Genomic DNA, 23,072 nt, shown 5'->3' with positions numbered 1-23,072 from the left:
TGTCCGCATTCCTTTCATAGACACAGATCCAGCAGATGTACTGTAAATTAACGTATGTTAAAAATAATTATTAGCATTGCTAGACACTTCAAAAATGCACTACTAAAATACGAAGTTCTATTTATGAAAGAGTTTACTTCCTGATACGTTTCTGGCTTTCTCACTTTATTTTTATTTTATTTTTATCAATTTACTTGTAATAAGTTACAGAAAATGTTTAAACAAGGAAAGTAAACATAAAAACGAAAACATTTTGTCATAGCATGTTAATTAAATAATCAAATTCACGCGGTACTCGACAAAAGTACTTATTTTATCTTTTTCGGTATCATTTAATCAAACCCCCTTCAACGATATTTTCACAGAAATATTTCAGTTCAGTAGGCTACTTCAAATCATTTATGTACCGACACTGAAAAAAAAGAACAAAAAATGTAACTAAAAAATGTATATGTGGCAGGCGTATCGAATAACTCGGCATTTTGCAAAAAGACTAGACATATTATAAAACTACGGCGTTTTTAACAAAAGAAGGATATTTTAAAAAGAGCCTATCTGTTTTCAGTCGCTTTGCAAAATGTCTAAAGAAGACTAGTCAGATTGCACAAAACATTTTACGCGGGAATGGTATAACTACCCTAAATCTATCCAATGACATTTCTTGAACTTCTCTTTCAAAATTTGGAAATAATGGCACAAAAAGTAATAATTCTGTTAAATAGGGTATGGTTGAGGATGATTATTATAAAGATCTAAATTCATTTTATTCTAAAAGAAAGCAAAGTTCCACAAAGAAGCAGCCCTGTAAGTACACAGAATCGAATTACAGAGTATAATAATTAAATGAGATATTAATATTAAGGTTTTAATATATTTTGTATTTAAAATTATGTTATTTATAATTAAAATTTATGAAATAAGATTCAAGTTGTTTTCGTCTAAACACAATAAAATTTTGACATTGATAATTAAATTAATTATTTTTTTGTATAGCAAAATATGGGGTATTTTTATTAAAACGTAAATTATTCTTTTTAATTATAACTTTAATAATTTTTAAATCTGCCTGACCTCGATTCTCGATTTGGCATTTTATAAAATGACTGAAAACAGGCAGTCTTTTTTCAGAAGCGTACAGAAAATATCATCATTGTTTAATACGCCTAATTCTGATTAGGCTTTTTGCAAAATGACGTAGAAATGTACGGATAAGTTATTCCACTTAAAAATAGCATACAAAATAGGGAAACAGACGAATATAAACAGAAGCATTCTTTAAAATCGGACATTAAATAATTTGGTTAAAGTAAATAAACAGATAAGAAATTTGCTAATTAGTTACCCTTGTAGGAAACATCAAATAAACGTCAGTATAATAAACAAAAATATTAAAATATTTGCAAAATAGACTTTGAAAAGACTGACTACGTTTACAGCGACATTGTCGTTGACCAAAATAATATAATTTGGCTATACAGAGTGATTTTTTAATAAATGTATTATTTTGACTTCAAAAAAAAGTGTAAGGAATTTTTTTAGGGTTCATTCTTTAAAAAATTCTTGACAGTATGTCCGTGCATTTCAATGTTGCCACCTCCCAAGGACTGTATATATTCTAAAGGACTGTTCGATCGCGTCAAATCGCCGCTGTCGTAGTCGCCGTGGAATGCTACGTCACGCGCTGACCAGCGCTCCACAGTGCGGCGGATGGTTATTCTAGCGGGACAAAATCTCAAGAGCAATGTTTGGGACTTAAAATCTAAGAACGTAGCAAATGGTATAATATATAGCAACTAATGGTTAAATTTATTTATTTATTAACAACTTAATTTATTAATAAATAAATACAAGATAATAAAACTATGATATTATTCGTACATGATACACAAAAACCGTATTGTAAACTATTGCCAAATACATAAAATTATGATATCAAAAAACTCTTTAGCAGTTTTTTTTAAATTAATTTGTAATCTTGTGACACCCTCTATAATTTATTTTAAAAAAATATATTTTATTTTGAAAGTAATAAATAAGATAGATATTTTAATTTTAATTTTAACACTCGGTAATTGTAAATTCATATATAGTAAGTATCTAAGACAATTTTTTAAACTCAGTGCCTTTTGATGTAGTTGTTTTGTTTTTATACTATCCGATTGAAATGAATCTTTTTGGGCATTCACCTGTTAAGCTTGAACTCCCTGTGACTGTGACTACCTGTGTTGGTAACTATTGGTAACTCAAAAGATCTACATCATTCAATATATCGATATTTGAAAAAAAAGTGAAAGTTTGATATCTGCAGAACAAAGACACGAAGGATTTTAACAAATAATATACGTACAGAGAAAAGTACATACCTTTGGCAATCTTCAACATAATTTGGCTTTCTAACAAAATGTATAAGCACTTGTAAATATTTTGTTTTCGTATGAACTCTGCCTTGCTGAGCAGAAAACGACCAAATTTCGTTGATAAAAATGTATCGAAATACAAAGAATATTCATTCATTTTTGTATCAATTGGAATGTCTACTATTTATTCTTATCAGTACACATTTTTTGGCTTATTTCTAACCAAACATTTTTGTCCCGCTAAATTTATCTTCCAACGCACTGTGCGCTCGTCCGTCAAATGCAAAAATAACTGTCACTGTCTAAAATCTTTAGCGCCAACTTCAACTCGGTCAGTAGAAGACGTAAAAAAACTGACAGTGCAGGAAGATAGGAATCGAGCTATCCTTATCTCTATAGTATCCTTGGCCACCTCCTACATTAGCCACATTCTGAATATTTGTATATGTTTACAGGGTGTTTCAAAAAGCATGTGCTACCTCTTGTGGGGAGATTCCTTTTGTAAAAATAAGATTTTTTAAACACCAAATTAGACACTTTTAAAGGGAAACACCCTTTTCTATAGAAGATAGACGAAAACTAATATCGAGGCCTGGAGAAATTAAAACTTAATTAATTCATATTGAAATATAAAACTCCTCTAGATTTACTTATTTCTCTAAATCCCATTTTTTTTCGAAATTTGAACGTCACAAACCGTCTATTTCCGTCAATCTGGACCAAAAATAAACCTGGGGGCTCGTTTTATCACGTGCAGAAAACATCTGACGAAAACACCTAACGAAAATTATTTTTGGAAAAGAAAATGCTATACGTCACACAAGATTGAACAACTGTAGTGACACACACTGGCTTGCGAAGGTGACTTCTATAACTCCAGCGTCTGTTTCCCAATATTCCACAACGCCAAGTTCTTGTAAGGCATCTATTTAATTAACAAAACACATCGATTTGACAGAAAACCCCAATCTTAAAAGGAAAATACCCTTTTTTATATCCATTAGATAGATTAGAAGTCAGTGAAAGTGTACAGTGCTGTTGGACAACTAAATTCTTAGAATAATCCGTGAAAAATGCTCCCGAGCGTGATTTTAACCGTTCTAACCTCACTCTATCCAGTTATTTTGGCAGTACCTTTGCCAGAATTGGACCATGTTGATGGGGTGGTACTCAGAACGGTTCCAGTCGGTTCTACGGTGGTTTTGAAGTGCCTGAGCAATGATTACGAGCATATCTTTCAGTTCTGGCATTATCTTAACAAGGGAATAGTTATAGGACCTGGAAATGATTATGATTTAGCTAAATTTCGATATGAAGTACTCTCTGGGAACTTAACGATCAAGGTAAGACATGATTATTTGATTATAGCATACATTCATTCGAATCGCTAAAAGCACTTTGCAAAAAATTATAATGAATCAAAAAAATATGAAACTTTCACCCCTATTTATCTACTAAACTAAACAGAATCGGACCTATACAGTGCGCCCTCTACAACCAGAAGCCATATTGACATCAAAATCAAATTTCTCATGTCAAAAAAATCCCAAACACCAATTTTCATCCAAATATTGACGTTATTTCAGAAATTATTTGGAAAAAATCGAAAAAAAAAATTAAACTTCTACACCCTGTATCTCCGAAACTAAGCATTTTAGGACATACATTTATACGCACTTTTTTACTTATTTTTATCTGCAGAATATGCTGCCGAAGTTTCCGGAATACAGTTCGGACCACCCTGTATATTGATATAAAAAATAAATATTATTTTTACATAAGGAATCTCCCCTCGAGCGATAGCACATATTTTTTGAAACACCCTGTAAGGTTTCGATTACATGTTAAATTAGTATTTTGTGCATTTTAGGGTGTAACAAAACATGAGGAAGGTTCGTACGAATGTGTATCTAAGTCTATAACATCGAAGGAGGATATGAAAATAAGAGTGACACAAATGACAGTCCAAAACAATTGGGACGATCTATACGAACACGATTACAACGTATGTCCAACAAAATAAATGTTTGTTAGAAGTAATGAGTGAGACAATATGGGGTTGATATACAATAAAGCCATTTTGTTGAAATTCCATTTTGTCTTTATTTAATTTAACCAGAGATATTAGTACTGGATATGGCTGCAGGATTGCAAAACCTAATTTTTACGTCTATTTTTGAATAGGCAGGGGAATATTCTTTTAACAGGGTGCGAATCAAAAAACTGCCGCAAGGTTGCCAAGGTTCAAAACTTTTCCTACTACTTTATATGGAGCCGGCAACAATGCGTCGGGCATCTGTAGCTCCTGTAATAAAAAATTTAGGAATTTTGGATAAGTGCAATCCTAAAGAATGTATTAGCATGTATTTCAAAAAAATATGTTAACTTCTATGGGGTGGCTCAAAAAAATATAAGTGGATCGGGATGATTTTTTTTAAATGGAACACCCTGTATATTATTGCATTTTTCGTTTCCTTTCTGATCACTTTCCATAATTCTAAGATATTATTAAATATGTTTTTATAGTTTTAGAAATATTAATAAATAAATTTAAAAAATTGGTTTTTCAGCATTTTTAAAAAATATATTAAAAATACAAGAAATGTCCTGAAATCAAAACGTTTTTTAATTCTCCATCTAACAAAGAAATAATAACAGGGTGTCCCATTTAAAAAAAACGAAGGAAAACTATTTTATATTTTGGAAAGTACAGACCAACTATAGTAAATACCTGTACAGTTTTTATTTCAGGACATTTCTTATATTTTTATTTCTTTTATTTATTTATTAATATTTCTGAAACTATCAAAAAATATTTAATAATATCGTAGGATTATGTAAAATGATCATAAAGGAAGCGAAAAATGCAATAATATACAGGGTGTTCCATTTAAGAAAAATCATCTCAATCCACTTACTTTTTTTTAAGCCACCCTGTAGAAGTTAAAATATTTTCCTGAAATACATCCTAACCCATACTTTAGATATGCACTTATCTAAAATTCCTAAAAATATCTCTGGTTAAACACCAGAATATTATTTGAATTTTATTAAAATTCATAATTTTCAGATCAACGTCATACGAGTATTAATAGCATTAATAGCTGTAATACTTATCTCTATGGGTGCATGGTTCCTCTATGGCGTGTGGAGGGACAGATACAGATACCCACGATACCTAGGTAATCTTTTACAGTTCTTTACTTTACTTTTTTTGTATCGAATACATATTTTAATCATACAGAGCCCGACAATGACGAAGATGACGACGATGAAAGTACCGAGGAAATCTTCAGCAGACCGAGTACCTCAAAACAAGTCCAGCATATCATACCCATCCAAAAGAAGAAGGCCAGAGAGACTCCATTCGACGACATAGACATCAGCACGGACTTTAAAAGCATATTAGATAACACAAACGATAAATAAAGAACATGAAAATAAGTTTTATAGGAACAGAATCGAACTTTTGTGTTAAGTGTACGTTAGATTTGAAAGATAATTTGTTTAGAAGACACTAAATAATTCCGAACTAGTATTTTATTATTTATTGATTGATATTAAACTGTAAATATTTAGAAAGTTACATTAAAATGTTTTGCGTGTTTTTAAAAGTTCCCTCCGTAAAATAGTTCAGCGCGATTAGTTCAGATGGCGCTCACTAACATTCTTCTTTTTCAATTTGGAGGCGCTTACTAGCTTATAATAATATTGAACAAGCAAAGCGCCATAACATATAAGAGAAGAACAGTCCATTTTTGTTTTCAAGGCATTTTCAAGGGATTCGAGGTTTTTTTTTGTTAATCGACAAATTCAGCAGATTTAAAGAAGGTCATACGATTTTTACCAAGGTTTTACCATCTTTTTTTCACTTTCACATACTTTCACGTTCTCATTTTATATCCATCGCATCCAGCAACAGTACCTGCATATTTCTCTATAATTTTGTGTGCTCATTTCGAAGATATAATGGAGTCTCAAGCTGAGTAAGTATCGAAAAAGTAACCTTGTTATAAAGGGAGTTAACATATTTTCTCTGTTAGCATGGACAAGCAGATGTTGTGTCCTTACAACCTATCCCACAACGTCATGAGGCGTCGCATGGAACAGCATCTGGTGAAATGCAGGAGGCATTACAGGGAGGAGAGTGGCAATTTAACCACCTGCGACTTCAATGCTTGCCATCGTGTACCTGTTGTCGAGTTACAAGTAAACGTTTTTGAACTGATTTCCTGGCCAATTATTACATAGTATTTTTCAGTTTCATCACAGTATGTGCCCAGATCGAAAACATATTGAAATTCATGTAATGACAGAAGCTGCGCCTCAAACAGCTCCGATTGAAATCACTCCTGCAGGGTTCGTTCCAATCGACAACAGTTGGGATGATGTAAGTATACTTAAATATATACTTAAAATATCTTTGGGGGTGTATTTGTGTACCAATCTGATAGACCAAGTCATTTTTTCAAAAAATAAAGTATAGTTACAAATATCAATATAATATTATACCAGATATGTGTCTCATATGTGAGCCATTTCAATCAGAACTTGATTTATATTGTTAGAACTTGATATATATATATATATATATATATATATAACAATCGATCTCTATAACAGTAGATTGTTTGTTTACAGGTGATAATATTATATATTGACGTTTTAGTAATAAAGTCGTGAGAAGTTTAAATATTTAAATTGAATTTATTTCAAAAGGAATTTTGTAGAAGAGATAATAATATTGATGTTTTAGTCTAATCTCCAATCATACGATCCGGTGCAGTACTGCAATGACCACGCAGTCATTAGACGTCTGGACACCGGTTCTGCTGCGCAGAAACGGGAATTTCGGGATGCAGAGAGACAGAGGATTTCGAATCTCGCACAGCAACAAGCTAGGCCCAATGGGGCAGCTCTGTGCCCGGCTGTCAGACAGGGACATCAGGTAAGTTACTAGATATACTCTATTATTTAAGGGTCGGTTCCCGATAGTTAACTGAAGTTGTATATCGTTGACTGAAGGTCGTTGCGACCTGGTCGTCAGTGAGTTAGAGCCCACTCAACTATTCTTTACTTTATAGGATTTTTTATATTAAAAATTTTATTACAGCAGGCTCAAAAGATATCTTTGCCTCCTACGCCTAGATATAGGGCTGTGGACATGGAAGCGGCTCCGGAACAGATAAACAGGATGATTTCTAACTTGCAAACCATCCCCAAAGCTGCGGTAATCCCCAAAAAATAATCGCCCAGTACGTGTATAGTAAAATTGTTGTTCTGAAATTATCGTTTTTTAGTTTTTAAGTTGACTTAGACTATTACAAAAAGAGTCAATATCCAGTTTTTTATCTTCATGTTTTATTTTTGAGTAATTAGTTTTCAGAGTGAAAATCTCTGATATTATGTAGAATTTTTTTGGAATGTGTATAAAGATAAACATAATTTGCGAACATTAGATTTAAAAAAAATAGCATTAATCTTGATGAGTGATATAGAAAAAAAATTATTAGAGAGCATTATTATGGCCTCAAGTTATATTTTTATATAAAAAAATTATGGTTAACTTTATCTTACACTTTAACGTTTAGGGTATATGAGCAAACAATATTTTACTTAATTTTTACTAGTAGAGAGATTACTTAATTTTAAATTTGACTTCATTTATATTATTATATATTATGTTATATAACCCGTTTAATTTTAAACTTTCATATTATGTTTCTTGACCCAATTGGTGTTTTATGTGTTAAGCAACTTCTTTGCTCGAAATGTAGTACCCATATATAAGCAAACTTAACCCAAATATATATTATATTGTAATAAAAACTTATTTGTTTCATTTTTTCCCCTAGAAGAATAGTGCCCTGTATAGGTAATTTCATAAAAAAAATGAGATTTTAGCCACAAGATCATGTATATAATATGTAAGTCAGGAATGATCCAGAATATAAATAACCATATAATTTAATATTTAATGTTTAACTAATTTATACAGCGTTAAAAAATGTTGGGAAGGAAGAAAAACAAAGGTCTTCATTTTATTTCAATGCTTTTTCGGAGCAATTAACCTATAAAACTACATTTTTAATTTATAGGTTAATTGCTCCGAAAAATCGCTGCTACTTGTCACAGTGCTTTTATTGGAGCAGTCGCAGAGCGTAGCAGCTCCACAAAAATCGCAGACTGGCCCACCTCTACTTCGAATGACGCACGACAGCTGCCACTCTTCCGTACCTAACTTCACAAGGCCAGTTCCGCGGCAATTCGCGCCAAAATATTTAAATTTGAATACCATTAGACCATGAAAAAACTTATATTTATATCTTATACTATTCTACTAATACTGATTCTTCCAAATCATCCGATTCTGAGGTGGCAGGTTCATTCTCTCCCATCAAAAACTTGTCATAGGTATCATCCAATTCTTTACATCTTTTCTGTAAAACATTTACGTACTTTATGACCCTACTTTGGTAGAAATCATGCAGTCCTTTTGCCCCTCCCAAACCTAAATCAACTAGAACTCGTTCTAGAGTGTTCTAAAAGAGAAAATAAAGAAATTTAATTTAAAATTAAGCCATATAGATTAAGAAATATTACTGGAAAACCTCCGCTATCCAAGGTTTCTTCTTCGTTCAATGCTGTGGTAAATCTGTCACAAAATTTAATAAAAAACTGTTCAAGTACGTCGACAAGGATGTCTAAAACACTCTGATGAGTAGCTAAAACAGTTTTAAAAATTATATAGCGTCATAATAGGCGTTGTTATAACAAACTTTCAAAACCAATATGAGCAGTCAGTGTAGCTACACATTTAACTAAAATATTTCTTACAATTGGGTGACTAATTTGAGGTATCTCCACTTCATCTCTCAACGACTCTCTATGAAAAAAAGTATAATAATAAAACAAATATAACATTTTATAGATAAAAAAATTACAAAGATGTCGAAGCCTCCATATAATTTAATATATTCGTTTTGAGCTTTGATTGTATAGCAGGCATTTCTGGTTTTGGGGGTACTGCATCGGCAGAGGGTATCAGATTATTTCTCGAAGCTAGTTCCGCCAAGGCAGTTATTTCGATCATGTCGTTTTTCCATTTGTGTAACTGAATTGCAAGTAATACCATTGGGTCCATAGCTGGTAAACTAAAAGTATATACCGCTTAATACCGATGTTTGGTAATTAAGTTTAGTACTACTCTACACTAAATTATCAACTTGAACTGGATCTTCTTCATCGCTGTGGTACGGATCTAAACAATTTGGATCCATAGACCTTTCTATATCTTCAGATACATCCCACACGGGTAATTCGCTGGTATTCATGGGTATTTCACCCCAATAGCTTGTTCCCTTAGTCACTTGAACATTATCATCATTCATTGTATAGTCAGTTTTAATTAAAAAAAATCTTTAAGCTATTAAAAATAAATATTTAATATTGACAGGTGATTGACAGTTATTGACCTGAAGTTAGCAATAAATAAAATTAACAAGGTCTTTGTCAGAAAAATCTGTGGATTGAAGCAGACTACGCCGCAAGAATTTTAAAAAGAAGAAGAGTGCATGTCTAACCTTCTAACGGTTGTTGATTATTGTGGGGTTGAATTTTTAATTATTTTATTATAAATACGGGATATTTAATAAGAATTGAAGATAATGGAAACGATATTAGAACAACAGCGACGTTATCATGAAGAGAAAGAGCGTCTTGTCGATACAATGACCAAGGAAATGCTTCAAAAGAAAATCAGTGTAACTTCAATTTTTCAGAAAACTTTCATAGTTAGCTAACGAATCCTCATTTTTTAGTACAGAGAACAAATAAATTCGGATCATCGCATGAAATACCTCCTGGACAGGTACATGACTTCGACGAATCGTCTTATCGACCTGTACGAAGATAAAGATGGTCAAAGAAAAGCTGAAGTGGCCGCTCTCACTGGGCCCAATGAATTCAATGAGTTTTACAGCAGGTTGAAGCAAATTAAGGATTTTTATAGGAAACATCCCAACGAGGTACAATATAAAATCTGAATTTTTTCTTTATTTAATGGTTTTTATTGAATTGTAGATTAGTGTTCCCATGTCGGTGGAGTTTGATGAACTGACAAAAGCCAGAGAGAACCCATCTGAAGAAATGTCAAGTAAGTTATTGAAATTTGTTGAAAACTAGTGCATTTTAAAATAATTTTCTTGCAGATTTGGTTGAGTTTACTGATGAAGAAGGGTATGGGAAGTTTTTAGATTTGCATGAGTGTTATGAAAAGTATATTAATTTAAAAGGCATTGAGGTAAGATATATACTTATTTTTTATATGTATTGTTTATATCACCCTGTATTTGTGTACCATATGTAATGTGTATTTCAGAAAGTAGACTATATAACGTACTTGGGCATGTTTGATCAGTTATATGACATACCAAAAGAGCGTAAATCAGGTGAATATAGGAAATATTTACTCTGCCTTATTGAATACCTTTCGTGGTTCGTTCAAAGAATCAAACCGCTCACTGATCTGGATGCCATACTGGAAGAGGAAGTTAATAATACTCTACCACAGTGGGAGAATGGAAATTGTCCAGGATGGCCAGTAATTATATATTATAATTATTTAATTTTATTTATTTCTGATTTTTTTTTTAATTTAGAAAGAAACAGGGTCAGCTTTAGCTAATGTCGGTGCTCATCTGGACCTATCTGCTTTCTCCAGTTGGGAGGAGTTAGCTTCTCTGGGTTTGGACAGGTTGAAGTCAGCCTTGTTGGCCTTGGGACTTAAATGTGGAGGGTAAAATTAAAAAATTCAGTTAAAAATTTCTTTGAAAAAAAAATTAAAACTTTCACAGGACACTGGAAGAAAGGGCTCAAAGATTATTCTCTACTAAAGGGCAGAGTTCTTTGGATCCATCTCTAATGACAAAATCAACTAAAGGAAAAGCTAGTAAGGACAAGGAACTTTTGCGTCATAGAGAGTTGGCTATGTTAGAAGCCCAGATCTATAAGTAAGTGCATGAAAAATTTAATTATCTTATATATTAAATAGTATGTGATTTTAAGATATTTACTACTGATAGAGCCTGTTTATTTTTCTTAATTTTTTCTCTTAACTCTAAACTTATAATTTTTTATTTTACGTGTATAAAACTATTTGTTACACGTTAAAAATATGTTTCTACGCGTAATAGACTATTTTTTACACGAATAAAAACTATTTGTTAGGCGCAAAAAACTTTTTTTATTTTACATGTAAAAAAATATTTTTTTAATTTATTACTTTTTCAACATTTCAAAGCTGCTAGTAAGAAGTCTCACTTCAAATGCGCACATAGAGCACACACATTTTTTTTATTAGAAGTGGGACAAAATACAGATAAATAATAAATTGCCAATCGATGACTCTATTATTATATCGAATCACTATTTATCTATCTAGATATCTTTAAATACTGATATTGGTCTTAGGTTAGCTGATATTGTCAGTCCTCAAAGAGGGGCAACCAAAGAGAACGTGCAACGCAAACAAGCAAGAACCGACGGAGAAAGAGACGACAGCGAAAACGAAGAGTCCGAAGATGACAGTCCCGATGAAAATGACGATGACGTCCCTTACAATCCCAAAAACCTTCCTTTGGGTTGGGACGGAAAAGTAAGCTTCCATTACCAGTATAGTATGTCCACTGAGAGAGCGCGTACATTGTTTCATCACTGGACAAACTATACATAATCGTTTTATATTATTTTTTAGCCTATACCATACTGGTTATACAAATTGCATGGTCTAAACATAAGTTACAACTGTGAAATTTGCGGAAATTACGTGTACAAGGGTCCCAAAGCGTTCCAGAGGCATTTTGCTGAGTGGAGACACGCCCACGGGATGAGGTGTCTGGGGATACCAAACACCGCCCATTTTGCTAATGTCACGCAAATCGAAGATGCTCTTGCACGTAAGTTGAAGCTTGTTTATCGCCATATGTTATTATTGCGCCACAATTTATGCAACTAGCATTGCACCGAGTCCTAGTGATTATTTCTCTGCTTGCTTGTTTAATTTCAATGCTAAACATAGTAGATACAAAGTCGACAATGAATAAGAGTCTATTTTAGCATAATCTTAATAAAAATTTCGTCAATACTTACAAGCAGGGATGGGTATTTACGTTTGTCTTCCCATTTTTTGCGTTTTAGCGGAAATTACACATAAATATTCGTAAACACTATTAAAGAGAAGTAAGAATGACATATTGAGAATAGAATTCTTTAGGATTACGCGTTTTATTGGTTGCATACTTATAAATACTCAGTTTTTAACGCATGTAGCTGATATTTCTGATATAAAAGATCTCATGTCTAGAAGCGAATCGCTATGGCGATCTTGTAAATAGAAGAGAGAAAAATAAGAAGAATTTATTACAAAACCACTTAATCCTACGCTAGATTCATGCGATTTGGAAAATACTTGCTCTTTTTTCTTTGTTCAGGACACACATCTTATTGTACTGAGCGTATTGACTGTGCTCTTCGTACAGAGACTAAAGCCAGATCTTGCGTATCACTATTAATGGCCAATTAAATCATGTAAAATAATTTTAGTGTGGGAAAAACTGAAAGTTCAAAAACAGGCGGAAAGGTGGCAGCCTGAAACTGAAGAAGAGTACGAAGACTCGCAAGGAAACGTCGTGAACAGGAAAACATACGAAGATCTTAAAAGACAAGGCCTACTTTAAGTCAAACAATATAATATATCCAATATTAAACAATTATATTTAGTCATTTTTATTATGTGTGTGTGAGCATTTTGTATTACATTTCATGAATGTCTGTAAGTAATTATTATTATAAAATAAAAATTAGGAATCTATAATTATTTTTTTTATCGTCCACATCCGCCACCTCCACACTTGCTTCGTTTTGGCGGTCTGTAATTTGAGTGACTTCCAGGACCCATTAAAGGGTTATAATCTACAAATAAATCAGTAAGCTGCTTTTTTATGTATGTATACGAAAAAAATTATACTGGGTTACACTATATAATATTACCAGATCTCAAAGTCCTTGATTGGCCATCAGGACCACCAAGTCTGTGTCCAGCTTGACCCGATTGGTTTAAAAGGTTCTCAACTTCCTGTCTTTTAAGTTCTGCTTTCTAAAATACACTATTACTATTTTTAATTATTTTTCTTTAATACCCCTACCTCACGCATTTTAGCTTCGTGCTCTTGCAATTGCTTATTATATTTCTCTTGTAGTTTCTGAGCGTGATCTTGCTGAGCCGAAAGTCTAGCAGAAAACAGATCGGGATCTAAAAAATAATATTAATCAAATAGAGATAATTTTCACAACAAAAATATTTACTCTTGTGATATTTGGCTTCGTATTCCTTTTCCTTGCGGTAGTCCTTGTATTTTACGTAGTTCCTAAACGCAGAATGTACCGAGGGCCTTACGAATTTGTTATAAACATAATAAAATAGGATACTTCCGAAAAAAAGGTACCAAAAATAAGCTTGAACTAGGGAAGCGTATTGGGACAGAACAGTTGAAAAAGACGCGTATCCGTCTCGAAGATAATCCACTAAAAATATAGTTTAGATTAATACCAAAATTACTGAATAAATATTAAATTACTTGCTTTTATTTTATTCTCTATCATCCAAACAATTTACATTTTCTTTTGAAGGTTGTCAAAGTCAAAAAAAATACATACGTCAACATTTATGACATGTATCATGTATGTTTAGTTGCCTAATCTAATTTTTTTTTATTCTGGGAATAACTTTTTACAAAAAAAATTATAATTCAAACATGCGGCTATTTTTTTATACTTTTCACATATTTATTGCTTTACAAAAACAAAATTTTTACTAGTTTTATTAATACTCTATAATATGTGTATAATTTATAAAAATATTAAAATAAATACATATACATATTTTAGAGATTTATAAAAATTTAACAAAACATTGGAGTTTACAAAATGGTATATTGTTTTATTAGGAGTAGCGAGGCTGTACGTTTGACATTACAGCCGAGACACAAAGAGTTATTTCCAATTTGCCAATTAAATTGTTTTATTTATATGATTTTTTCCTGAAATAAGGCTGAAGTCACAATATAACTCTAGAAATCAAAGCACGCTATAAGCATGTTTCTATTGCTTCAGTTTCATTGTATTTAATTTTTTGGAACTGTTTGTTTCTTAAAAATCTTCATTCCAAAAGGTGCAAAAGGAAGGCTTATTTTATCTCCAAGATACGCATATAAACGAAGTACACGAGTTTCTTTCCGATCAGGAATGGGTTCGTTCATATCAACTTTTCGTTTCTTAAACATCTTTAGTCCAAAAGGAGCAAAAGGAAGGTTTATTTTATCTCCAAAATATGCATATAAACGAAGTAGACGACTTTCTTCTTCTTCCCAATCAGGAACGGGGTACTTGGGGTAACGGGGTTTCTTGTTTTTTATGTAACTCCTTCCGGCAGAGCTAGTAGGTACGGGTATCTTATAAACATAATAAAATAGACTTCCTAAAATTAGGTACAAAATAGCATCTTGAAGCCAAGTGTACCGGATTAAAACTATATATAACTTATATAAAAACACAGATAAAGTAATAAAAGATAAAAGAAGAGAGCCCTTAGTTGCAGACGCAACAGTAAAAATGTTTCGTAAAAGATCCACTGAAAATATACTTAAGGTTAAATTAATCCAAAATTATTGAATAAATATTAAATTACTTGCTTTTATTTTATTCTACCAGTATATCTCTTGTCTGTGTCTTTAAATATCCAACAATTTACATCAAATTTACATTTTCAGACATTTTCTAAGAAAGTTCGGTGTTTTGATGGTGTTTTGTTTTTAGACTGTCAAAGTCTTGGACTTGGACAAGTCAAAGTCAAAAACAAATAAATAACTAAACATGTATATTTAGTTGCCTAATTATTCTTTTATTTATTCTGTGGATATCTTTTTATAAAAAATTTAAAATTTATACTTGGGACTATTTTTTTTTATACTATTAAAATATTTCATACTTTAGAGAAATAAATTTTTACTAGATTTATTAACAATTTAAATGAATGTTCTATTTTATACACCAGCATAATAGAAAATGTTGATAAAGAATCAAAGAATAATTTAACGGTTGAAAAAGCACTTTCACCATACAGTAGAAAACAATTACTATAATTTACGGTATGTAGGAATATTATTGAATGCTTCTAGACTTATTTAATTACTATAAATCCATGTAATTCGTAAAGATCGCAATCTTTTGAATAAGGCTAGTAGAGATTGCGTAACAAACAAGATTTATCTGGGTTATTATGGCATATACCTTGCTTGTAAAAATCTGTAGCACTTTCACATTAAAGAACCCCTATAAGAATATCGCCTAACAATGATAAAATCGCAATTAAAAGCCCACTGAACAAATACAATAAACCTTTTCATGTACATAATTAAGAATATGTTACATTGTTTCTCTCAAATCTGTGTTTCACTGAAAACAAAATGATATTATGTTAATAATTGTTATTAAAAATGAACAGTTCGTATGTATGTTCACCTTCAGATTTTAAACTAGACTATGTGGTGGGAAATATACATTTCAGTGTGTGAATTGTTGGAAAAATTAACATACCTACTGATTATTGGTAAAATAAGCAAAAAAGTGCATAAAAATGAAGTGAAATATACAGTTTATAAGGTGTATATACTCACAAGTGTTATAATTTCAGTTATTTTTTGTTATAATGTGGAAAATAATTTGTTTAGGATATATACTGATTGTAATATGTGAGTAGAGTGCTTTTATTTATTTTATAAATATTATAACTTTAATTTATATAGCACCCAAGTCATATTTGCAAGAATATATAAACAATATATCATCCAAACAAAGTAATATATCTTCTATTACAACAAACAGTAGATTTATAAAAGGATATGCTTTAAAAAGTCCAAAAATACCACACAAAACAACACCCCTAGTTCAAGAGTCAAGAGCCAAACGAGGTAAACAATTTACAAGACACTGAGACTCCTAAAATTCTCTATATTCGTTCAATTTCAAGGTGTCTTACATCTTTTTAACATGGTCAGTTGCGCTACAGGATGCAACCCGATTAGTTACAAAGGCTACGGTTGTTTTTGTGGATTCCTCGGCTCGGGACAGCCGGTAGATGGTATCGATACGTGCTGTATGTTCCACGATTGGTGTTATGTTCGAGCCAAGTGCCCCATGTACCTGGAATACTTTGTACCTTATTATTGGAAATGCCATAACGATGAACCTTTTTGCGGTACAATAAATACACTACTGAGTAAATTTTTAATTTAATAGCGCCCCATTTTAGCTATTGATTATGGAAGTTATGGAATACCGCAGTCCTGTTCTGAAAAACTTTGCGAATGCGATCGAATTCTATCAAGGTGCCTTAGACAGTATCCGTGTCCTAGTAAACGGGCTTTTTGCAGATCGTCGCCTTTGAGGTTTATACAGAATGCATTTATGTTGTTTTCTTAACGAAATAAATGGTAAAAACAGTAGTAACTTCTTAATTTTCATCGAATATTCAGAAAAATAAAAATAATAAACAAAAACAGATGACGATGACACGTTATCGACAGATGACAGTTCTTCTTCTTCTTTTTTTATTTGAAAAGTACAAAAAACATATTTTTTCTTGCCAATAAAAATATATAAAGAAGACAGGATGACATTGTAGTCAGAGTTCAGAATCTGCATCACAATAAAAATTAAGTATAATATTTAATAATAAATTAATTGTTTAATAACAATATAACAATGAAAAATAAATAGTTAGTAACATGTAAATTATTAAACGTGCAATTGGTACTTAATCATTTACATTCCCGTGGTCTAATTTTTGTGATAAAAACTTTAGTTTATAATGGATATTTTCGCAATATTTGTATTAGTATGTTTTTGTATAGTTTTGGGTATTATTTTAACCCTCTCCGTGCAGTATTATATATTTTACGTTTACCTTAGAAAAAGCCCTAAAGCTATCAACTATTTGCATAAGAATTCCTTGGATTATTCACTACCTCATGTGAGTATAGATCTTGTTTTAACTGATTTATGTTTATGAACTTTATCAAAACCTTACAGGCTATTAAGAGACAGTTAGAAACCGGAGATTTAACGGATAAAAATAGAGGAGGCCTTGCCATAAGTTTGATTCTACAATTCCTTTTTCACGAGCTAAGACACTCAGAGACCATAACAAGATGGCTTTACAAAAAATTAACCATGGAATTCGATGAGTTACTAACCAAAACTGCCATGGGAAAATTTTTTGATTCTATTTCTGTACAAAATGTCTTTGCTCTAGCAATATTTATTATTAAATTTGACTTATTGTAGATCAGAGATATCAATTTAGGCTCACAATTTCCTGATATTAAAGAAGTAACAGTTGAAAACGTTAAACTAGATGAGAAAGACGAACATATTGAAGTTCTGAGCCTTGGACTGAACTTGGACTATTCAGGAAACTTTCTTTTGTGTATTGATGCGAAAATGAAGTTTGGGAAAACTGCATTTCTTTCAATAAAAGGTAAATTATATTTAAACAAGCATAGTTGATGTTTCAGTATGGTTTTTAGTGAAAAAAATAAGCGGGTTAGCAAGACTGCAGTTTTCAAGACAACCCTACACGCATTGGTCGTTTAGTTTTTTCACTGAGCCCACTCTAGATTTAGGGGTGGAGTCCCATTTTCAAGGGAGACAGCTGCAATCAAACATAACCAACCTTATAGTTAATCAAATCAAAAAAGCTATTAGGAGAAAACACACTTTACCAAATTATAAAATAAGGTAAATAACAAATAATTAAAAAGTTACCTACCTCTCTGTATCAAAGAGTCTTTTGACTCTCTATATTTTTTATTATTTTTGATTGGACTAAATGATTATTAAAGATATTAAGGTGTTTTTTATAAAAAAAATTCCAGGTATAAACCCTTCTTTGTGAAGACTGATCCTAGTCAACTTGATCTAGAAGACAGCGAAGTCTCCTTGCTTGGAACGCTAGAAATGAACGTTGCAGAAATCTCCAGACTTTGTATTCCAGAAAATGCCCAAAACATTTACCTAACTATAGCCATAGATTCAATTCCTTGGATTTCTCTATGCCAAAGAGACGATACAACGGTGATGATGTTAGAAGTAACCATGACAAAACTTAAACAAGCGCAGTTGGGTGTGATATTTCGACAGGAGATGGGTTTTGTGATAGTTGACAGCGTTACCACGAATTCTTGTGCTTTTCAAGCAGGCTTGAGACCCCTTGATGTAGTGATTTCGGTAGAAAATAGGATAGTAGGGACTGTTCCTCAAGTAGCTAAATTTATGAAGTCGATTTCCGGTTCAAATGTCACATTAAGGATCGAAAGATTAGTTGAAAATTATGTGTTAAAATGGAAAAATTCTGAAGAAAAAGAATCCTTGGTTGTGGTTACAGGCAGTGAAGTTAAAAGTAAGGTTAGGATAGGTTATAAATTATTAAATAACAGTAAAAAATCTTTGTGTAGGTGATGACAGTGAGACGGAATTGACACAGACCGAGCAGGAATCGTTTGTGATCGTTGACAGTGTCAAAAAAGATGACAAGAAGACACGTTCACCGAAAATGATGCCTAGCAACGAAAATATGGCCAAATTGGCACAGACGATTAGTAGTTTTAGTTTGAGGAAAAGGAAAGGTGTGGCGCCATCTCCTGGCACTCCTCAGAAGTAAGTACACCCCAAGAACAGTTAACCTAATAGGACTGCTCATTCAGCCAAAAGTGTCCGCCAGGTGCATGCGAAAACTACTCGCTTTGTGACGTCATTGTAGCCCTTGTCATGATTATTAGTCCTTATCCGGCAACCAATAATACACACACGTGCATTATTGGTTACCGAATGCAAAACGTTCATTATTTAGTTTATTTATTTAAACACCTTATATGTATGCAGTAAAGAAAATTAACTGTATAAATCGTATTAAATACTCGGATAATGCATTTTTAAGAACAACAGGTCCCAGCATCACCTTTTGCAAGCATTCTTTTTAGAGTACTTCCATATTTTGCTTTAAAATAGTTAATAAACAAAATCGTGGGCACTTAGTAAGCACTTTGTCACAATCCACAACACAAAATGAACGTATTTACACACTCTATAACTCTAAAAACTTTAAAGACACCTTTTTCACATTTAAAATTGACAAAATAATTAACTCAAAATTTCTCAGCTGTTATTTTTATAAGTTTACCATAGGCAACTAAAAATACACACTATCATGACAAGGCCACGAAGGCTTTGACAAGGGCTACAATGACGTCACAACTGTCAGCTGAAGCGCGGGAAGAGGCGAACGTACGTCTTATGAGGATGAGCAATCCTATTATTTTACCGTTCTTGAGTACACCCAGTCTACAGAGTGTCTCTTAAATAAATGCAGGTATTTTAATTGGTAGCAGCATTCAGTTTGTATAATCAGGCCAATTTGTTTTTTTTTTGCAAAAAGAAATATTGAAAATATTTTATATTATTTTATTTCTCAATATCTCCATAGGTCACGTGCAGCACCTGTTAAAAAAAATTCCACCACTGAGCTACCGGAAATTGTAAGGACTGAGGCCGACGGACTGGAGTCTGAGCAAATTTTCTCTCAAATCGAGGTGTTCAAAGGCAAAGAGATGCCTGTGGACGATCTGGTGGTTTTTGACGACGATTTCAGGTTCTCACCGAGGGAGGGCGCTAAATACATCAATATCAACGCGTGGGCTACTGTTGCCAGCTCTCCAGATATGCTCCTAGGTTATCTGAACGTGCCCTTGAATCACGTTGCGGCAGAATGCGCCGTGAGTGTTTTGGGACATCATTCAAGGAGATACTCTTTTCTACCACCAGGTATTTTAAGTTCTATATCAAGTGTACAACGGCGATATATCTGACATATGTATTCATTTTTTTGGGTTAGGTTTGACATCTACGGCTGTCTCACATCCATTGAAAGCTCATTCAGGCTTCGAACACGTATTTTGTTTTGGCGATGCCCTGCTAACTTTCGCCTGGTCCCCTGGTGATGGTACGGAAATTAAACGCAAAACGTCTGCTACCACGGATAATAAAACTGACGTTCTTGAACCTAGAAACAAGCATGACTTCATTCGAACCCAATTTCATGGAACAACTCACTGTGATTTCTGTTCTAAGAAGGTTTGTATTGATTGGGGACGGGTAAAAGTATCGATTTGTAAAAAATATCGATATTTTTTCCAGATCTGGTTGAAAGATGCCGTACAATGCAGAGAATGCTTCATGTGCTGTCACAAAAAATGCGTGGTGAAGTGTCAAACCGGCACCAGATGCAGCAGCGACAAACCTATTCCTGTGACAAGTGACGTATCTCTATCTGACGTAGTCCTACAGACAGATGTCGCCCCTGACGATGAGTCTTCAGGGAATAACCTAAAAAGAGTGAACAGTGTTACAAATTTGACAATTCCAGGCAAATTTACTCGTATTTTGAAGAAATTTGTTATTTTATTTCAGAAAATTGTAGGTGCTGTGTCGTTTTCTTCTAGAAGTCTACCTCCCAGTCCTCAGCGAACGCCCAGTAGGAAACAGTCGCTGGTGTCTATAAATCCGTTTGCGCAGTGTCCTACTGCGTTGGACGAGGTTCAAAAGAACCCGCAAGAAGCTGGGGAGACTGTGTCGAAACTTTTAGAACAGGTAACTACAGTTTTACTTAAAAATGTGAAAATATATTAATTTTTTTTAATGTAGGTGATGTTGTGTCCGCCCGACGAGAGTCTTATGGATCAGGCTAAAGAGAGTGGGCAGAAAATGTATACTGTATTAGGAAAAGAGGAAAAATCAGATAAAATTAATTTGATGGTAAGTTATTTTGTGATTTGTTAGCATTTTACATTTTACAAAACATTAAACACGGCCCTGTTTAAATTTATATTGCTGTTGGTTATGCAACCAATTATTCATATTTTAGTGTATAACTGGTTGCATACAATTAAATATTTTTTATGTATGTACGAGAAGTATTTTCTTTTATTATAAAAAAGGAGTATTTTTTTAATTAAATGAAAAACAAAAAATCCGACGACGACAGTTTTTAGAAGAGCCAATTAGCTATCTTTTAGTAAAAAAAGCAACTTTCCAGAGCAACTCGTTACTTCAGTAGAGACAACACAGATAAACATAAACATTTTATATATATGTAGATAATAATTTTGATATATTTGTGTTTTAGATGGCTGAACTGAAGAAAACGCTGGACCTTGCCACATCCGATCACATGGAACTAACCAAAAAAATGGCTTCTGAAGAATCGGAAGTGGAAAAAGCCAAACTTGCTTTTCTTATAGGAAAGGCCGATGCCAAAGTACACGCATTATCCGTGTTGATGTTGCACTATTGTTCTGGATTGCAACAAACACAAGAGAAGATTGTTTAAACGTTGTTATTTTTATTTTTTTTGAGTTATGACATGAAAGAAAATTTACTAAAATACGTAAATTTTCAATTTCAAAGGCGAGAAAACGAACAAACAGTATTTTCTAGAATAAGTATAAAAAAATATCAATGATTAAAGAATACAAGGAGACGTAACGTGCATATACGGGCTGTAGCAAAATCTGTGATTAAAATTATATGACGCCGTTTTTTTTTTTGGTGCCAAACGTAGGGGGATGTGAATAGTTTATTGTGTGTAGTGAATCTTGTATAAACTTTATACGATGGTGATTTGTTCAGCTTTGAAGTGTAAAACCGGCAGTGATAAGATAGAGCCAGGAATTACGTTTCATAGATAAGTAAACAAACAATTTGATAATTATTTTTATGATGTTATATTGTGGTACATTTTATTATAAAAGGCAGACATGTGAAAAACATAATTAAAAATCTGTGAATAATGAATTATCCCTCTACAGTGGCACTGTTTGGTGACAACTGGTAACAATTTGGTATCTGCTGTTATTGGTCCTAGTATCCTTTAGTAATTGATAAATACTTACTTGGTTAGTGATTTATTTATTTTGTGTGATTTTTCAGCACTGTTTTAACTCTTGAAACCGCCAAAATAAACTGAAAAATACAATGAACTTAGATACATATCTGCCAACCTTTTTATTAAACTCTCTTGTTTTTTTTTCAATATAAAACATAGTGTATTACAGACATTTAGTATTACATCAAAGCTATCAGCTTTTTATACACAGCCACATAAATATATGTATTATATTTTATTTATTTCGTTCTAAGCCGGTTTTTAAAGGATTTTTATATAAAAAAACATGTTTAGACATACAAATCTAGTCAATTAAGAGTATATAACATAACGCTTTTTCCTATATCTATTATATTATTTAGATTTCGTTTTATGGACTTAGTGTTAATTTATTTATATTTATGTTATGATATTTGATTTGCAAACTATATAGTGATTATCGACTTTTAAGAAAACTTACTTAAAATGCATTGTGATATTTTAAAGTTGTTATTGCAAACGAGTTTGTAGTTGAATAGAAACTTCTTTGGAGAATAAAAGTTTACATTTACGATTTATTTTCTTAAAGTAAGTCTAAAGTACGGTCCTGTTCAGGAATCGAGTGAAGTTAGTCATTTTTTGCTTCTTTTAGTTTTTAAAGGATCTTAGTTCTTCTAGGG

At 32.4% G+C, this 23,072-nt stretch overlaps 7 protein-coding genes across 8 annotated transcripts; 5 read left to right on the top strand and 2 right to left on the bottom strand.

The window, feature by feature from the left end:
- The first annotated feature begins 3,090 nt into the window (after nucleotides 1–3,090).
- Nucleotides 3,091–5,940, top strand: LOC115882034. Its single transcript, XM_030899852.1, has 4 exons — nucleotides 3,091–3,700; nucleotides 4,228–4,362; nucleotides 5,428–5,539; nucleotides 5,602–5,940. The coding sequence occupies exons 1-4, from the start codon at nucleotides 3,431–3,433 to the stop codon at nucleotides 5,784–5,786; spliced, it is 702 nt and encodes a 233-aa protein (XP_030755712.1). The 5' UTR covers nucleotides 3,091–3,430; the 3' UTR covers nucleotides 5,787–5,940.
- Nucleotides 5,941–6,087: 147 nt separating this feature from the next.
- LOC115882035 (gametocyte-specific factor 1 homolog) lies at nucleotides 6,088–8,186 on the top strand. The gene is made up of 5 exons (XM_030899853.1): nucleotides 6,088–6,343; nucleotides 6,401–6,566; nucleotides 6,619–6,747; nucleotides 7,114–7,305; nucleotides 7,471–8,186. Exons 1-5 carry the CDS (start codon nucleotides 6,327–6,329, stop codon nucleotides 7,603–7,605), a joined length of 639 nt encoding a protein of 212 aa, XP_030755713.1. The 5' UTR covers nucleotides 6,088–6,326; the 3' UTR covers nucleotides 7,606–8,186.
- A 230-nt stretch (nucleotides 8,187–8,416) lies between these two features.
- LOC115882033 lies at nucleotides 8,417–9,824 on the bottom strand. The gene is made up of 5 exons (XM_030899851.1): nucleotides 9,570–9,824; nucleotides 9,302–9,511; nucleotides 9,137–9,243; nucleotides 8,961–9,082; nucleotides 8,417–8,899 (listed from the first exon to the last, which is right to left on the bottom strand). Exons 1-5 carry the CDS (start codon nucleotides 9,746–9,748, stop codon nucleotides 8,690–8,692), a joined length of 828 nt encoding a protein of 275 aa, XP_030755711.1. The 5' UTR covers nucleotides 9,749–9,824; the 3' UTR covers nucleotides 8,417–8,689.
- Nucleotides 9,825–9,909: 85 nt separating this feature from the next.
- LOC115882031 (splicing factor 3A subunit 3) lies at nucleotides 9,910–13,224 on the top strand. Its single transcript, XM_030899850.1, has 10 exons — nucleotides 9,910–10,120; nucleotides 10,178–10,384; nucleotides 10,440–10,512; nucleotides 10,568–10,659; nucleotides 10,738–10,959; nucleotides 11,018–11,154; nucleotides 11,213–11,368; nucleotides 11,829–12,012; nucleotides 12,112–12,313; nucleotides 12,960–13,224. Exons 1-10 carry the CDS (start codon nucleotides 10,025–10,027, stop codon nucleotides 13,091–13,093), a joined length of 1,503 nt encoding a protein of 500 aa, XP_030755710.1. The 5' UTR covers nucleotides 9,910–10,024; the 3' UTR covers nucleotides 13,094–13,224.
- LOC115882036 lies at nucleotides 13,110–14,091 on the bottom strand. Its single transcript, XM_030899855.1, has 5 exons — nucleotides 13,998–14,091; nucleotides 13,722–13,940; nucleotides 13,562–13,668; nucleotides 13,407–13,512; nucleotides 13,110–13,328 (listed from the first exon to the last, which is right to left on the bottom strand). Coding segments are annotated over exons 1-5 (522 nt in total). The 5' UTR covers nucleotides 13,999–14,091; the 3' UTR covers nucleotides 13,110–13,239.
- A 1,304-nt stretch (nucleotides 14,092–15,395) lies between these two features.
- On the top strand, nucleotides 15,396–16,915 carry LOC115882030 (basic phospholipase A2 Cc2-PLA2). 2 transcript variants are annotated; one of them, XM_030899849.1, is made up of 5 exons: nucleotides 15,396–15,562; nucleotides 16,108–16,165; nucleotides 16,220–16,384; nucleotides 16,444–16,671; nucleotides 16,726–16,915. In XM_030899849.1, exons 2-5 carry the CDS (start codon nucleotides 16,123–16,125, stop codon nucleotides 16,893–16,895), a joined length of 606 nt encoding a protein of 201 aa, XP_030755709.1. In that variant the 5' UTR covers nucleotides 15,396–15,562; nucleotides 16,108–16,122; the 3' UTR covers nucleotides 16,896–16,915. The 2 variants fall into 2 exon arrangements, 1 of the variants encoding a protein (XP_030755709.1); XR_004050130.1 differs by lacking the exon at nucleotides 16,108–16,165 and having other exon boundaries at nucleotides 16,220–16,915.
- A 177-nt stretch (nucleotides 16,916–17,092) lies between these two features.
- LOC115882062 (PDZ domain-containing protein 8) lies at nucleotides 17,093–23,037 on the top strand. Its single transcript, XM_030899886.1, has 12 exons — nucleotides 17,093–17,445; nucleotides 17,505–17,705; nucleotides 17,760–17,952; nucleotides 18,002–18,212; nucleotides 18,350–18,873; nucleotides 18,929–19,130; nucleotides 19,957–20,294; nucleotides 20,365–20,603; nucleotides 20,667–20,895; nucleotides 20,950–21,119; nucleotides 21,174–21,284; nucleotides 21,655–23,037. The coding sequence occupies exons 1-12, from the start codon at nucleotides 17,284–17,286 to the stop codon at nucleotides 21,856–21,858; spliced, it is 2,784 nt and encodes a 927-aa protein (XP_030755746.1). The 5' UTR covers nucleotides 17,093–17,283; the 3' UTR covers nucleotides 21,859–23,037.
- Nucleotides 23,038–23,072: the final 35 nt, after the last annotated feature.

The sequence above is a fragment of the Sitophilus oryzae genome, unplaced genomic scaffold, assembly GCF_002938485.1.
Source record: "Sitophilus oryzae breed Bouriz unplaced genomic scaffold, Soryzae_2.0 scaffold_1745_pilon_pilon, whole genome shotgun sequence".
NCBI classification, from domain to species: Eukaryota; Metazoa; Arthropoda; class Insecta; order Coleoptera; family Curculionidae; genus Sitophilus; species Sitophilus oryzae.
This window is presented reverse-complemented; position numbering and strand designations above follow the sequence as displayed.